The sequence below is a fragment of the Papilio polytes genome, unplaced genomic scaffold (genome assembly GCF_000836215.1).
Source record: "Papilio polytes unplaced genomic scaffold, Ppol_1.0 DF822067.1, whole genome shotgun sequence".
Classification (NCBI taxonomy): Eukaryota; Metazoa; Arthropoda; class Insecta; order Lepidoptera; family Papilionidae; genus Papilio; species Papilio polytes.
This window is the reverse complement of record NW_013527137.1, coordinates 3,403,675-3,420,415: the sequence shown is the minus strand read 5'-3', so window position 1 is coordinate 3,420,415 and position 16,741 is coordinate 3,403,675. Positions and strand designations below refer to the sequence as shown.

The 16,741-nt window shown below is 32.4% G+C and overlaps 3 protein-coding genes across 7 annotated transcripts; 1 reads left to right on the top strand and 2 right to left on the bottom strand.

Annotated features, from left to right (window-relative positions):
* Positions 1-81: 81 nt before the first annotated feature.
* LOC106106989 lies at positions 82-2,249 on the bottom strand. The gene is made up of 3 exons (XM_013287654.1): positions 1,866-2,249; positions 1,187-1,402; positions 82-988 (listed from the first exon to the last, which is right to left on the bottom strand). Exons 1-3 carry the CDS (start codon positions 2,149-2,151, stop codon positions 855-857), a joined length of 636 nt encoding a protein of 211 aa, XP_013143108.1. The 5' UTR covers positions 2,152-2,249; the 3' UTR covers positions 82-854.
* Positions 2,250-2,938: 689 nt separating this feature from the next.
* LOC106107198 (eukaryotic peptide chain release factor GTP-binding subunit ERF3A) lies at positions 2,939-13,049 on the top strand. Of its 5 annotated transcripts, none has more exons than XM_013287944.1 (13): positions 2,939-3,301; positions 4,475-4,710; positions 5,533-5,638; positions 6,012-6,158; positions 6,459-6,604; positions 7,042-7,196; positions 7,549-7,666; positions 7,928-8,131; positions 8,488-8,646; positions 9,505-9,609; positions 9,993-10,161; positions 10,432-10,471; positions 12,882-13,049. In XM_013287944.1, the coding sequence occupies exons 1-13, from the start codon at positions 3,241-3,243 to the stop codon at positions 12,889-12,891; spliced, it is 1,656 nt and encodes a 551-aa protein (XP_013143398.1). In that variant the 5' UTR covers positions 2,939-3,240; the 3' UTR covers positions 12,892-13,049. The 5 variants fall into 5 exon arrangements, with proteins under 5 accessions (XP_013143398.1, XP_013143395.1, XP_013143396.1 ...); XM_013287941.1 differs by having other exon boundaries at positions 2,939-3,478; XM_013287942.1 differs by having other exon boundaries at positions 2,942-3,478; positions 4,475-4,698.
* Positions 13,050-13,915: 866 nt separating this feature from the next.
* LOC106106952 (DCN1-like protein 3) lies at positions 13,916-16,153 on the bottom strand. The gene is made up of 3 exons (XM_013287610.1): positions 16,025-16,153; positions 15,677-15,899; positions 13,916-15,298 (listed from the first exon to the last, which is right to left on the bottom strand). The coding sequence occupies exons 2-3, from the start codon at positions 15,747-15,749 to the stop codon at positions 14,391-14,393; spliced, it is 981 nt and encodes a 326-aa protein (XP_013143064.1). The 5' UTR covers positions 15,750-15,899; positions 16,025-16,153; the 3' UTR covers positions 13,916-14,390.
* Positions 16,154-16,741: the final 588 nt, after the last annotated feature.

Genomic DNA, 16,741 nt, shown 5'->3' with positions numbered 1-16,741 from the left:
AAGAAGAAAATATTAATTCTATTTTAATTGCTTTACTGATTTTAACAATGTTAAGATTGTTTTTTAAACAATAGTCTTTACTTTTTATAATATTGAAGAATCTTGAGAGTTTGTATGATGAATGGAATTAAATGTTCTTTTTTTTTGTTAAACAAAGCAGCTTATGGGTCCAATCCAAGGGAAAATATTTAATTGAAATGTTTTTTTATGAAAGTGGTGTGCCACTTGTTAATTGATGATTATACAGATTATATTAATTTTATTTATTAAAATACTCCATTAAAAATAGTTTTTAGTGTAGAGTCCAGCAAATATCTTGAAAGCTATGTTGCAATTATTAGTGTCATAGTGAGTATTGATTGTTTTGATGTTATTATTTTCAATTGTTATTTGCCGATCACTATACTCAGTCTTAGTTAATAATTTTAGATTTAATATTATTGATTGTACCATGCAAGTTTTGTTTTTAATTATTGATTAAATTACATAAATTGTATGTTTTACCCAACCCAAGTTGAGTTTTAATTCTTGAAGATATTTGTTATAAACTGTTGTTTTCTTTTAACCAATTATGATGGAAATGTACAAATGATATGTGTGTGATATAGTATATGTACTTGATGTGACGGAAACTAATATTGGTGATGCTTTACAAGAATGAGAAATATTTTATTATATATAAAGATTTATATATTACAGTTGCCAACTGGATGAGCCAGTTTATTACCTCAATAAGGAATTGCAACTATTTTATATTTGTTGAATGATAATAAAGTATTTTAATATAATGATATTACACTTTATTTTACCCCTTTCCTGGTGATTCAAAGGGTTAAAACCAAGAACTAATGTGACTAACCTTTTATTGAATCTTTTATTGTTAAAAATGATTTTCTGATGCAACTCAAGACACCAGGTACATCATTTGTTTCTTGAAGTTTTCTTTGTAGTTCTTTGAAGTTTTTTAATTGTGGATTTGTACTTAGCACTGAAAAAATACATGACAAATAAATAAAATACCATTTAGTAGAATTGTAAGCTAAAGTAATTTAGAAGTTACTCTTTAAAACAATTTGCATATTTTGGATGTAAGTGAAGTATTAAATTTGAAATTGAAAAAATTACGAAGTCCTCAGTTGTAAAAGTTCTATCATTAACATAAAAATAAAATAAAAAATATTCTTACACTCATATTTGCATTTACTGATGTCTCTTTGTAACCGGACACTGTATTTTCCCGAGTCTTTTCTTGCCTCAGTAAAAAATTGTATAAATATAGTTTGGCTATTATCTTTTTTTGATTCAATAGTAAAATACATTTTTAAGAATTTCTTGTAATATTTCTTTGCCATCAAAAATGCTTCATGCTTCTCTTTGATTTCTTGAATCAAAAGTTTTTGATCTGAAAAAAATATTAGGTAAAATATTAAAGCTCTATTTAAATTTTACATCTGCAATTTTAAATACATTTTAAACTAAAGATATCTAACACCATTTATCTGGTATAGATGATGCAACAACTGCAAAATTACCAGTCCTACCCACAAACGCACACCATATAGAGTTGAAATTAGTTGATGCTGGCATAAATGCATATGTGCTAGCTATTAAGCTTATGAAATTGATTAATCAATTCTACACTTAGCCAAGTAATAGTTGTCAAAACAGTCTGTTATTGAAAATGCATTGCATAAGATCCACAACATTGTACATCTATATGGTCATTAATAGGATTGAGAGAAATAGCATTTTCTATATTCCACATATGTAGTATTTTTAACAATAATCAAGTTTACCCAAATATTTTGAATGGGTACATCCAAAACTTTTTGTGTAAAAAACTGGTACATGGTAAAACAACAAACCTTGCTTAAAAGTTTCATATTGTTTTTGTTGTTGCTGAAGTTCCTTAAGTTTTATATCAATTTCTTGTTTTAAAGTTTTATTCTTTTCAATAAGATCTCTTAAATCATCATCACTTTTCTGTGTAATATCTTTAGATGTATGATTGTCTGCTGTAAAGGTATTTTCAAATGTTTTTAATGCACACTCTTGAAAGTTTTTCATTATTATTTCAAAATTTGTAAAGTTGCTTTTCTCGATATTGAGTATATCGAATTCATAATTCCAATTTCCTTCTACTGTACACATTTCTATAACTATTTTGGCTTTCGAGACTTTAAAAATTTAACTTTAATATCACTATTTGTTTAAAAATCAAACAAGCGTCAAATTCGAAATATAACGATTCAAGAAAAGTAGTGTTGCCAATGAAAATGAAATTTTCTACCCAGCCGTTTACACTGCAAGGATCAATACTAAAAAATGAAAAATATTTCAACCATAGCTAAATGGCACTAATTTAACGCCATCAATGACAAAAATTATAACACGTTTAAGAGTAAATAAATTATTTAAATTTCTGTATTCCCGCTACAATTCATTGTTTTCAATGACATTTTTTTATTTCTAAGGATTAAAGGATCACTGTAGATTTTCATAAAGCTGCCGAACCTGCTATGGTCTTAGGGTTGCGGCGTTTAACGAATTTTACAGTCGGAGTTTGTTACTTGTTAGCTGGCTTAAAATGCTAAAGCCGTAGAACACGGCAGTTGCCTTAGCATAGGTAACACTGATGCTGACAGAGCATGACAGATGATCATAGACTATACATTGTCTTCTATTTTCTAATGTGGCAAAATAATTCAGAGACGAAAATTAAAAAGTATTTGATTTGTAAACAATCTTTATATCTTACTCATGACTTCGTTTACCATGAGAAATGCCTAAGAGAATACCAAAGTACTATTTAATAAACGTAATCTACTTAAAAAAAACTGTGTTAATAAATTGTGCATGTACATTGTTAGTGTCACATTCTATTTTTTATTTTCTGTTCCAATCGTGAATTTTATTTTGTGGCAGCACCGGAAGTCTGAATTCAAGAGTAGTACATTTAATTAGGTTGCACCAGAAATAAAATTACATTTTTCCATTCCAGGTTTACGAAAGAGTATTTTTTATTTCTAAATATTGAAAAAAATTAAAGAAAAAGTTTTTAAATTCGCATATCGTTAGCACTGCTCTCACGTACTAAATACAAATTTGGCAATTTGCCATGAACTTCCGGTGTAAGATAAAGACACACGCGGATCTATCAAGAAAAGAACGCGAATAATTACAAAAATATCTAAAAAATTAAGACTTATTTAGTAATTTTACACTGTCTCATATTTAAAAATGTCCAATAACGGTGCTCCGGACTCGTGGGAAAGTCAAGCCGAAGTCGTAGGTGAACAAGGTGCACAAGATTCTAATGATGTGTCTTCAAAAATTTCCACGTTGAATGTGAATGCCGTGGAGTTCGTGCCTTCTTTTTGTAAGCCTTCGCAGGCTAGCGATAATTCTGAATCACCTACCACACCACAAAAATCTGAAAGCGATTCTACAAATTCTGCAGAGAGTCCTGTCCTAAACGGTTAGTCATACGAATGTCATTATTTATTTCCATAGAAAAGTAATTTAAAACTTTACCAGGTATAATTTTTTTTAACAATAGCGATGACTGACATTATTTAAAAATTAAATTTAATTAAACATTTACGTCAACGTGTTGCCGATTCGACAAGTGATTTTCTAAATCCAGTTCTAACGGGTTATGTCGAGACACGCGGCGCGCGGCTCTGCTTTTACATCATTAAACTTTCTCTCTAAGAAGTTCCTTCAGTCGCTTAATACATTTACAAATGGAACACAGTAGAGGTGCGTTTTATTTACTTTAATATAGATTTATCGCAAATTATGCGTTATACTACATATTTTATGTACAAACATCGCTTTTTCTCCCGTACAATCTCGTTTTCAAAACATTTTGCAACTAATTTAAATGTTCTCGTAGAACCCAAATATTATTTTCAAATATATTTAAGTTAGTTCATGTATTTCCAAAGTAAAATATATTAGGTTTCAGATATAACCTAGTTGAATTACCGTTTGACATGTTAACATATATCCTGCATCATATCATTATTGAAAAATTTCCTAAATTTGTACTTATTAACCTATTCTGACTCTTATTTTTAAAGCCTTGTTAAGTAAAACATTTATTTTTAATAAAATACTTAACTATTTCTATACTTGTCATTCATTTGTAACTTTCACATACAAGATTATTTTGCCACATGGCATTTGCTTAATGATAAGGGTTATTGTCTATAACATCTGGTGCTTATGTGATTAGCACAATACCCATAATCCATTTTATTTTTTTGTGTCATAATGGTAGTGTGAATCAATTTATAAGCTGTAATGAAAATTTTATAACTTGTTACTCTTGGTATTTGATACTCCATTGCACACAAGCTGAAACAAATTCAGTGGATTTTTTTTTTGACATTAACCGCTTTTCTGAAATTCAATAAGAGAATTGCTTAGAAACTGTGACAAAGTGCAGTAATGGTGTATTTTGCACCAGGTTGTGCTGATGCCGGTGACAGTGGCGATGCTGGTGCCGCTTCAGCTTCGCCTCGGGTGGAGGAGCCACCTCCTGTTCCACCGGCAACAGTAGTGGTAGCGGCTCCTCTTCCAGTTCAATCCGACTCCTCCCCAACCATAGATAGTTGGGATGCTGATGCTGATGATGCTCTCTTAACCCCGGAAGACAACAATGAACCAGAAGAAGAAGAATTGGAGCAACAGGTGCAGGCCACTGTAATTGCATGGATTATTTTACTTTACATTAACATTCCAGTTTCATAGCACATTGATATGAGTCATATGACCTTATCGGGCATAAAATTTCCTTAAATTTTATTTGAGCATAACTTGTACATGCAAATTGTATTCAGTTTCAGTCTTACTCATTGTCTATGCTTTGATACTATGTGCTTTAATAGTTGTTTGATTTTATTGGGCTGTAACTTGGGACTTGCATGTATAATTTTTTCCTATTATTAATTTAGAGGACAAAATAAAGTGTGTGACGGCTTTTATAAACAGTTTTTTGTTTGCAATGTAATTATTTTAAATTTAGTTGACAGCCAAGTGTGTGATAAAGTTCATCTTTGCTTTTCATAATATCTTCAACTTTATCATAGTTTGGTGTGTGTTAAAAAATGGCAAGGGTATGTTTAATTTTAAAATTTAAAATAACTATAAACTAAACAAATCTTTTTTTAATTGTTGTTCTTGGAAGTTTTCTTTTATCTTAAATGTAACAGGGCATATCTTATACAAACATTTTTTTTATCACTAGTCACATGTCATTAAGACTAATACAAGTTAAAAAGTTATTTGTAGAAGCATCCATGAAAATTTTATTTATTAATTCTTTTAATGAATCTCATGCTCTCCATGAATATTTTAGCTAAATCTTTGTAACACATTCTTATTCTGCCACTGATCAACAAGGAGTTGTTAATTTTTGTTTAACCCCATTACTTGTCATGTTGGAGTCCATTTACAATGGGAGATTTGGTTTTTGAATCTGATTACTAAATTATTTTATAATACAATGATTTGTGAACTTTCCAGGAGGATGGAGAAGCGGCAAAAAAGATACCTAAAAAGAAGCCAGTCAGAGTGGAGGACACCCGAAGCAAGAAGGAACATGTGAATGTTGTGTTCATTGGACATGTTGGTGAGTTTTTATCTATACTAATATTATAAAGAGGAAAGATGTGTATTTATGTATATAATGAAATAACTCAAAAACTACTGGGCTCAAAATATTAACCATTAAAAAAGTATGTATCAGTTAGTAACATAGGTTTTATTTTTTAATATCACGGGGGAGAAGTCGCGAGCAACAGCTAGTGTTTAATAATGATAGAGGCATTGTTTACTGTAACTTCATGATATTTGTTTATTCTCAGCATATGGACTTAGCCAGTCCAATATTATTTTGAATGTAAACTAATTTCGCATTTTATTTTTATTCAAAGGTTTTCATATTATTTAGGAACTATGTTTAGTTATAAGTTTAATTGAACTAATGAGACATTTTATTGTAGATGCTGGTAAATCAACAATTGGTGGTCAAATTATGTCATTGACGGGTATGGTGGATAAAAGAACATTGGAAAAATATGAAAGAGAAGCAAGAGAAAAGTCAAGAGAGTCCTGGTACTTATCGTGGGCGCTTGATACAAACCAAGAAGGTTTGTATTTTGTTTCAAACTATAATTTAATGATTTTTTTTACACAATTATCTAATTTTAATTATTTAACATGTATTTACTGCAACTGTAATGCTGATATAATTTATATGCATTTAGTTGGGTGAGTATTAAGTCCAATTTTGTCAAGTTTCCTGCATTATTAGTCTTTCGTATTCACTAGTAATAATTAATATAAATATAATACTGGAAATGATAAATGAAAAGTCCTTAAAAAAAATCTGTTACAGTTTTTATTTTCCACTAATATTGTAGTCATGGTAATTCCTTTTCTTTATACAGAACGTGACAAGGGAAAGACAGTGGAGGTTGGAAGAGCATATTTTGAGACTGATAAAAAACATTTCACAATACTTGATGCTCCCGGGCATAAAAGTTTTGTTCCAAACATGATTGGTGGTGCCGCCCAAGCAGATCTTGCTGTACTGGTAAGAAATACTTTAAGTTTTACAATATTTCTGTACAGTCAGATCCATAAATATGTACATATAAACAAAGCCTCAGAAGATTGTATATGCCTTTGGTTCCAAATATGTTAATGTAATTTCAAATATTCCAATTACAATTTCATATTATTGATGTATTTGTGCATTAACATTTTTTTAATTAGAAGGCCCATACAAGATTGTAAAATTGATAAAGTGTACATATTTTTCTTATGATTACAGAATGTTTTTAAAAATGATGCCAAGATTGATCACTTAATTATACCTCAAAGAGTAATTTTCCTTCACAAAATGTTGATTTAACGACGACTTCCGTGTCAATGTCCAGCGATAGTTTTAGTTATACTATAAATAATATTAGCGTAGTCAACATTATGTATACTGAATTGTAGTGTAAATTGTGGGTTTTACAATTTCAGGTAATTTCTGCCCGTAAAGGAGAATTCGAGACTGGCTTTGACAGGGGAGGGCAGACCAGAGAGCATGCAATGTTAGCAAAGACAGCAGGAGTCAAACATCTAGTAGCACTTGTCAACAAAATGGATGATCCTACTGTAGCTTGGGAAGAAAAGAGGTAAATACATTTTATTGCATTTCTTTTGTTATTTATTTTTTTACAGGGGGTTTGTCGCGAAGGGACTATAACGCCCTAAAAGTCTAAAACTAACATAACTCAATTATCTAACTTCTTTCTAAAACAAATCTAGATATTTTCTTTTCGATTTTCTTTGGCCTTAATTCTATATACTTTAACTTCAGGTATGTAATTTGTATATTTTATAACATGCAGGTTGCAAATGAATTTTGTTTAAAAATGTGTCGAAAATTAACAAGAATTTAGATTCAAAAATAAAGTAAGTAACCTCGGCTAACCTATACGGAAGTGTAATTAGAGATCTTTAATTGTTATAATATTAATGTTTCAGATACAATGAATGCAGAGACAAGATCTTACCATACCTTAAGAAGCTAGGCTTCAATCCCGCTAAGGATCTATCCTTCTTACCAGTCTCTGGTCAAACGGGACAGGGCCTATTGGAGAGGGTAAGCGGTATCACATTTCTTATTCAATTAAGTATATGAATCATGAAGGGTAGAAAATCCTATTAACAAGTAAAGCCTTATCTCATAATTGGCTATTAAATACAAGATATAATATACTATAGAATTCAGTTTATGAAATGAATATAGGATAACATATGTGCGTTTTTATTGACATTATTTTACAATTTATCACTTTTTACTTAGTTGTTTTCTCATGTTATTATATGTAAGAAATGCTGATTTTTAAAATTCATCTTGTAGGTATCTGAAGAGATCTGTCCATGGTACCGTGGACCGTCATTCATCCAACTGATTGACGAGCTGCCCTCGCTCAACCGCAAGATGGACGGGCCCTTCATAATGCCCGTGGTAGACAAATACAAGGACATGGGCACCGTGCTGATGGGCAAAGTGGAAGCGGGAACAACTCGCAAAAGCAGCACACTTTTCCTTATGCCCAATAGAGTAAATTTGATGTTTTAAATATTTTTTGAATACTTTCGGAAAATCAGATTATAATTTAAATTTGATCTCACTAATGTTATAAATGCGAATGTTTAGATGGATAGATGACAGTTTGTTAGAGTTTGTAGACTAAATGGCTGAACAGGTCCCGAAAAGTTTGGCACAGACATATAGGATAGGTATTGGGGAAAGCCTATGTCCTGCAGTGGGCAGGTGAAGGCTGTTGATGATGATGATGATAGTTTACTCACTTTCTTTTTAAATTCCATTTCCACAAAGTCATGGACGAAAGCTAGTGATTTAAATACATTTAAAACCTTCAAATGGTTGTCTTGTAAGGATGTGTTGTGGTGCAGGTGCAGGTGACAGTGGACCAGCTGTGGTCGGACGACATCGAGGTGACGTCCATCGGGCCCGGCGAGAACGTCAAGGTGAAGCTGAAAGGCATCGAGGAGGAGGACGTTTCCCCGGGCTTCGTGCTCTGCGACACTGCCGACCCCATCACCACCGGCAGGGTCAGTTGTTACCCCTTACTATCTCACCTGTAGTTATGTAGTTCGACAATGTATGATTAAACATGTTTTTTAACTGTGACCTTCGCTAATTCATATTAGGCTATATATTTGAACGCGATAGTAGAAACTTAGAGTACTTGAGCTAATAAGGAAAACGTGTTAATATGGCTATATTTATCTCATATTAATAATTCAATGTTACTCATATTAGTAGTATGATTGGTGTTACTAAATATGCTAAACTCGAAAATCTAATATAAGGACATGTCCATAAATTGGCCTAAATAGTTACTATGTACTAGCAGAATGTGATGTCATAACCTTGGACTGTCGGGATATTTAAAAAAAGTAATATTATATTATATGATTTATAACATGGCTAAAACTGACGTGGGAACTTTCGGCGTGGATACCGATCAGTTTCAAATCCGTAGGGGGTTCTTCTTCAGGGTGAGTGGATGCTGTTGCTGTTCCTAACCGAACCGAAAGTTCCCACGTGAATTTTAGCTGTGTTATAAATCATATAGTATCATGTCTCACGAAGAAGCAAAAGGTTAGCGTGGTATGGACATGTTATGTTACGAAATGATGGGGACATAAACCAGAAAGTGTTAAGATTGAATGTGGATGGCTACAAAGGAAGAGGAAGACCGAAGAAAGTATGGATGGATTGTGTGAAAGAGGATATGTTTAAGAAAGGAGTGGATTCAGATATGACGGCTGATAGAGATGTATGGAAGAGTAGCACATACTGTGCCGACCCTCCATAAGGGATAAGGGCAAGTGGATGATGATCATGTCTCACGAAAGTTTTAATAGGTTAATAATATTATAATACTTGATATGTATGTGTTGCAGGTGTTCGACGCGCAGGTAGTGATCCTGGAGCACAAGTCCATTATCTGTGCGGGATACTCCGCCGTCATGCACATACATTGTGCAGCTGAGGAAGTTACTGTTAAGGTTAATATTTATCATATTGAAATTTAAGTGACTGATTTATTACAAGTAAATTTAAATAAGTAGTAAAATAAATGACACTTGTTGAGCGAGCTATTCACTTTTAGAGACCATTAAATGCAGCAAACATATAAAATACTAGCATTTGCTCGCCATTTTGCCCGCGTCAAATAAAAAAATATAGCCTATGTTACTGATAACATAGCTTTTTAATGGTGAAATATTTTTTTTAATCGACAGAGTAGTTTTTGAGATGTTTCAATACATAGAAAAATACAAATCTTTACTCTTTATAATATTAGTATAGATGTCAGAAAAATGCAGCGAATTAACATGCTATATTTAATTGATTAACCAATAACGATATTGCAACCGTTTTTGTGCAGGCCCTAATCTGTTTGGTAGACAAGAAGACCGGCGAGAAGTCGAAGACGCGGCCGCGCTTCGTGAAGCAGGACCAGGTCGCCATCATGAGGATAGAGTGCGCTGGCGTCATCTGCCTCGAGCCCTTCAAGAAGTTCGCTCAGATGGGCAGGTTCACCTTAAGAGACGAAAGTAAGTAACAACTGCTCTGTCATAAACATGAAAATCATTTTATATAGCATTTTAGCCAAGTTGTAATTTTTTTTAATACTATTGTAGTTATCATAATCTTGGCGGCTTTTAATTTTTTGCGAGTCGCTGCGCAGAACAAAATTTTAAGTAATTTTAGGTGGGATGTAGAGAGAGAGCAATGCCTAACGCAGTACCTATTTGTAACAAAATATGAGCGACCTTTATTTGGTCTCGTCACTTTAGTTATGAACAATTATTTTTTTTTTTCAGATAAAACGATCGCAATTGGAAAAGTGTTGAAAGTGATTGAGTAAGTTTGGCTCTACGATTGTAATTTAGCTAGGATAGGCCTTTCCAAAACCTATATCATGAGAGAGTGGATGTAATATGTAATCCTGAGTATTGGGATGTGAGAGCTGACTGCTTGTACCCCGAGAGCGGCGCACTGCCGCCGCCGCCGCAGCCGCAGCCGCAGACAGTATGCTATGTTATTTTAATGGTGGTAAAAACATATTTATACAAGTGTTATTTATATAATGTTATCACAAATGCATATACACAGCGACGTCTCTCACATTATTTGCATCAGCTTACAAACTGAGCCGTGATTCTCTAACGACCCCTACGTATGTAATCTTTATTTGCTTCAACTTTGTATATGTCGATTATATGTTTGTTAAATATAATGCATCCTATCCTGCTTGTAGACAGCGTGTGTTAAATTTACTTAGTTTACTTGCATTTTACACAATTTAAGAACAAAGAAAATCTGTTAATTGTTTCGGATTTTTGTTTTAATTATCTTACGCTCACCTTTTACCGTATCGTTTTTTTATTATGTACGCTCGCAGCACGACAGAAGAAACACATCACTTACAGTGGGGAATAGTTTTCTGCTTAATTTGGTAGTTACAACCATTTACGTAAAGTTTTATTATAATAGAGAATTTTTTAAAATTAGTAGTCTTAGTTACTCCAAATAGACTGTACATTGGTCCAGTATTTTACTAGATTACTCCGGGAACAAAGGCGAGTTTGTAAAAACAGAGAATGTATAGTTCGCTAGAGATTATTTATTCCCATATAACATAGACACTCCAATTTTATTATATTTTTTCAATCCATGTTAATAAAGATAAGTTGTATTATGAGTGATTGCATTGTGAAGGCGACAAGTAACGACAGCCCTACATGACATCTAAATCTAATCTATCGTGAAATTAGTTGCACCATTGAATGAAGTAATGCAGTTTCTGTTGTCGTGTTGCGAAGCATGCCTTAAAGTAAAACAAGAAGCGAGTCTGTATGAAAATACTATTCGTAATATGTCATCTTAGTGTCATACTATTTGGATAATAAAACTGTTTTATTTATGGCCCATAAACTTATTTTTTTAATAACAAAATGTATCACAGTCTAAAATGTTTATTGGTTGCGATACTCTAAAACGACACGAACTGGGTGCATTTATGAATAAATTATTTGTAGTTTCATATTGATCTCTTCTTATTTATAACTAACATGTGGGTATTAGATGTGTCTTCGTAATCGAAGTAGTTTCCTTTTGTGAAGGCGAGAATTGCTGTTTATTTGGAAGGGTAGTCAGATAACGCCAAGTACTGCAAGTACTAGCACGTAAGCTCTACAGATGCAGTTAATAATGTAATATTAAATTTTGGTGTGCACTCAAGAGTCCTATTTTTATAACATTTTCCTCGATAATTGATGTTCGTCTAGAAAGTATATATAAAAACGTAGGTTAAAAATATCATTTTAGCAGAACACGTTTGGACGGCAGGTTCTTCCAAAAGTTTGGAGCTCTTAATTTTAAAAGCGTTTTGTGATTGTTTGATGTATGAGCTCTCGTGTAGTCGCTGCTAGGATGGTCAACCGCTTGCGTATTTTGCTTACTGATATGAATGAATAGCAATAAAAGTTGATTCTAATACTCGACTAAGACATATTTAACATTTGTTTATAGTAACAAATATTTTAGTTGTAACTTGATCATCCTAACAGATGTAGTTAACAACATGTTTCACTCGATACGAAATAAGTAATGATTATAGTGTTGTCTATTTTAAAAACAAGAATTATGTTTGAAGTGATTTACTATGCGGTATACATGTTAATATAGAATTGAAATGTGTTTCAAGTGGAAGCAATTTTATATTTATGAAACGGAAAAATCGATTCATGTATATTCATAATGTTAATTACTTGCAATATTTTAATATACACATAATTTTTTAATAGAAGATATCGCTTTGAAAACAAAATACAATAGGCGGAGCTGGACTGTGAGATCACAAGCCGCGGTATGAAAGCTGTTGGCTTTTGTCTTGTTGAAATTTTAACTTTATCACGTTTAAGAATTGGTCCATCAGATTTGTAAGTAGCTTTCGGAATAGGAAGACTCGGTTTCTTCGCCATGCCTTAATGTTAGACACAGAGTACTTACGGCGAGCCATGTGATACACGTTCAACATTGTCACTCCCGCTGTTAGGGGGTCAATCTCCGAATTGTTATAAATTGTATATTGTGGGTTTTTAAATTTCCAGCTTTTTTTAATATAATCGGTTTTACATATACAGTGGCGGATTGAATTATATTATTAACGATATTTTATGTATATCAGTGGATGAAATGTGAGGCGTACGCGGCACCCCATCTGGTTTGATCCGTGCTATATTTTATTTGTCGACACGCTTGCTCGTAGGGGAGAGTAGGGCGCCTTAGTGCCTTCCGTTGCCGCCGGGCGGCGCGCCGCGTGCGCCTCGCGCCACAAGCGCACCCCGCGCCCCTCGCGCCACAAGCGAGCCACCGAGCGACCACTGGCAGCCTGCGACTATATTATTTTGTTTAAAATAAAATTTTATTAACTGCACCAACGATATTTTTATTTGCTTTCATCCACCTCAAAACCCGAAATTACAACATATTTCACGCCTGTAATCCATAAGAGGATAACTCTGAAATTATAGTTACTGCTTCAAAGTTAAGACACAAATTTATTAACTGCATTGCTGAAAAAGAATGGAATAGTTGTAACAGGATAATTTTAGTATATTTGAAAAAACTCTTATCAATTCTCTATTTTAAAAATATATCCGCCATTTATGTAATATAGGTAGCATTAATAACTAGATCTGTCTTGATTAGATGACATTTTGTAAATAAGTTATATGAAGAATATGCAGAAAACATTAATATTTCAAATATATACATATTGTTTCCTACGAGAATATAATGAATACTTTACAAAACACATCTTACTAATATTATAAATGCGAAAGTTTAGATGGATGGATGGATAGATGGATGGATGGATAGATGGATGGATGGATAGATGGATGGATGGATAGATGGATGGATAGATGGATGGATGGATGGATGTTAGCGTTTGTAGCCTAAAAGGCTGAACGGATATCTATGAAATTTGGCACAGGTTTAGAGCATAGTCTGGAAGAACACATAGGCTACTTTTTATCCCGGGAATCGTTACGGTTCCCGTGGGATTGATCATTCTGCAACGGTTCAACATATTTTATTGAAATTTGGCACAGATATAAAACAAAGTCTGGAGTACATATGGGATAAGCTTCATCCCTGAGAAATGTCCGGTTCCCGAGGTATACGTAACTTTTGGTAATTTATATAGTTTGTATGTTTTCTAATACTACGCGGACGAAGTCGCGGGCAACAGTTCGTTTTTTACTAAAACGATGGCAGGTTCAGAAATTAACAAAATACTTTTCAAGTGTAAGTTTTTAATAAAATCATTCTCATTAATTTATTTGTAATGTTTAGCAGGCATTTTGGATGGTGCAAGTTGAGGCTTTAGGAAGTTAAAGTTAAAGAATAAAGTGGATTGTGTAAGAATTATTTAGATTACTCCGTGTACATAAGCAATTTGTAGAACAGAACAAAAATATACAGATTTGGCTTATTCCATCACTGGAATGTCATCAATAAATTCATAAGACTAAATACTTATGTAGGCATAATATAGTTATACAAATCATTAGTTACAAAATATAAAGTAATATATACACAATGACATCTCCCGCATTTCAACACTCCCACCATAACTAATGTTTGAGTCAAACATTACTTAGCAGTAATGAACCTCCTTCATGGAGCTGATTTACATTCATTACCAGATTATCAGTCTCAATATCCATTTATTAAGTACCTACGGTAGCTAAAATTTGGCAAACATTGGTTTTTAATCCTCTATTTTCATGTCACTTTTGGTTACATTTTGATTCATTTGATCATTTTCATACTCCACAAAGTCATCAAATAAACTTGGCCATGCCTCATTATCATCGTAACTACTGAGGTCATCACCAATGTACTCACAAAAGTTCAAGAACATATACCAGGTGTCTTTAGGAATGCCTCTGATGTGTGGGTTTTTTTCAAGATACTTCAACCATTTGTCAAGTATTGGTGGTTCATTGTTTGTGAAAACCAGTCTCCATAGTAAGATAGCAATGTCTGCTGGCAATATGCGTTGTCCTATGCTAACATCTAAACCAAATTTGAAAGTGAATCTGTATAGGTCTTTGAAATTCTCAGAATCTCTCGTCAAATCTGCTGTTATTTCATTTAACTTACTCTGTACACCTTTGATTGAATCCGTTTTCAGGTTTTTCAGGCCTTGAACAAATTCTTGCCTTGTAAATCTACACATTTGACTAGCATTTAACTTCCAAGCGAGCACTAATACTTTGAAATCATCCGGATTCAACTGCAAATCGTTGCAAAGATTTTCAATTCCTTCAGCTAATATTGCATCTTCCAAAGAATCCTTGTACAAATCAAACAAATTATTAATTTTATTTTCAGATATTCTAGATTCATTAGAACTGATAGAAGACATAGTTCGGGGTAAAGATGGCAACTTTTGATAAAATGGCTTTAGAATCTTATCTGAATTTGTGTGTGATTTTTGTATAATTGTCAATTCTCCTGTGCTGTGTTCATTATATGAATTTACAGTATTTGCATTCTGCATATTTCTATAAGAATTGATGTTATTTTGATTGTTGTGAAGCAATGGTTCCTCCTGCGGGTAGTCAGACACCATGACGGTGGGCACCTGATTTGTCGTGACAATCTCCCTCAGCTCTGGAATTCATTCAAGAAACTATTTATCTAATCATTAGAACATGGAAGATAACAATAATAATATTATATTGTGTAATAAATTTACAGTGTATCAAAGCTTTGGTATTATATGTTATAATTTTGTTGGTATAATTTAATAATCTCAATGTAATCATAAAATAACATATTTATTGTAGGGTACTCACTAATTGCATAATACACATAGTAAAATATACAATTTACCTTAATGTAAATTTGCAGAATGTAGTTGGAAACAGAAAAATTGAAAAATAGGTTTCTTAACATAACAATTTAAGATGCATAGATTAATTGTAGAGTTTAACAGGGAATAACAACTCTATACAACCAATTGGCAGAGTAGTAGTGTTTCAAACTCACCATCTTTCTTTCTTTGAGTTGTAACTATATCAGCGTTGGCTTGGTCTTTGAAACAACTTAGACAATGGCCCATTTGACAAAATGTGATGTACGTTCCACCAACACATAAACCCTTTATTCACTACACATGTACAATTTAATTTGTACACTTTTCCAGAAATGCTATGAAACATAGTGATCAAAAAATTATTTTCAAAAATGTTATTTGTAATGTATTTGCAATCTGTAAATAAAGAATTTCCGATATACATAATGTATTATTTAAGCACAATTTAGTTTACAATCATAAATTAGTTATTAAAAAAGGATTTATTTGATAAAGATGTTGAATTTTAAAATGTTACGTACCATTATTGCTTCCGTGTATTAAGAAAGGTCACGTATACGTTATATATTTTTGTTTCAAAAAGTTCTTTCTTAGCATAATAAATACAATAAAGATATATTAAGGAATATATTAATTTCTTTCTAAATTCGAGTACAATAATTTCCAAAATATTTTTTCCTGAGACGAATATTTAGCCATAGACAAAGACACAGATCACAGATTATCAAGCTGGACAAAGAGAACATAGAGAGACCATAGGTTATACTTCGCAACACAGATAAAACCAAGGAGCAAGCTAAAATATTTGTTATAATTTGTCTAAATATGATAGATTAGTTTGATAAATGACTCATATGAACTATCAAATTCAATTTGTATGAAGGTAAATACTGTACTTAATAGACAGGTATCGTAGTGACGCACAAACACGCATAGCGAACTATCGATATTCGTTTTAAATAAGTTTCAAACTCAACTAAAATTATTATTTTCTCATTCACTAATTTAGAGGACAATTCTAGTATTGATTATAGTGTAGAGAATTTAGCGATGACAGAAACAATAGCGAAATCCAATTTGATTACGTACGGCTGTAGTAGTAATAAACATTTATTTACTCTCATTATTTGTGGTCATTATTCATTTGAGAAAACAGTGTTTTTTTATTTATTTCATAAGTTATAACTATAAATCTATCGATTCCAACTTCTATAAGAATAAAAATCGATAAGATTCAT

Excerpts from the sequence above, each read along its gene's own strand:
- LOC106106989 (XM_013287654.1), bottom strand. The coding sequence starts at position 2,151 with ATGTGTACAGTAGAAGGAAATTGGAATTATGAATTCGATATACTCAAT. Across the intron at positions 1,403-1,865 it reads ATATGAAACTTTTAAGCAAG|ATCAAAAACTTTTGATTCAA; the intron begins GTTTGTTGTTTT and ends TATTTTTTTCAG. Across the intron at positions 989-1,186 it reads CAGTAAATGCAAATATGAGT|TGCTAAGTACAAATCCACAA; the intron begins GTAAGAATATTT and ends GTATTTTTTCAG.
- LOC106107198 (XM_013287941.1), top strand. The coding sequence starts at position 3,241 with ATGTCCAATAACGGTGCTCCGGACTCGTGGGAAAGTCAAGCCGAAGTC. Across the intron at positions 9,610-9,992 it reads CTGAGGAAGTTACTGTTAAG|GCCCTAATCTGTTTGGTAGA; the intron begins GTTAATATTTAT and ends GTTTTTGTGCAG. Across the intron at positions 10,162-10,431 it reads GTTCACCTTAAGAGACGAAA|ATAAAACGATCGCAATTGGA; the intron begins GTAAGTAACAAC and ends TTTTTTTTTCAG.
- LOC106106952 (XM_013287610.1), bottom strand. The coding sequence starts at position 15,749 with ATGGGCCATTGTCTAAGTTGTTTCAAAGACCAAGCCAACGCTGATATA. Across the intron at positions 15,299-15,676 it reads AACTCAAAGAAAGAAAGATG|AGCTGAGGGAGATTGTCACG; the intron begins GTGAGTTTGAAA and ends AATGAATTCCAG.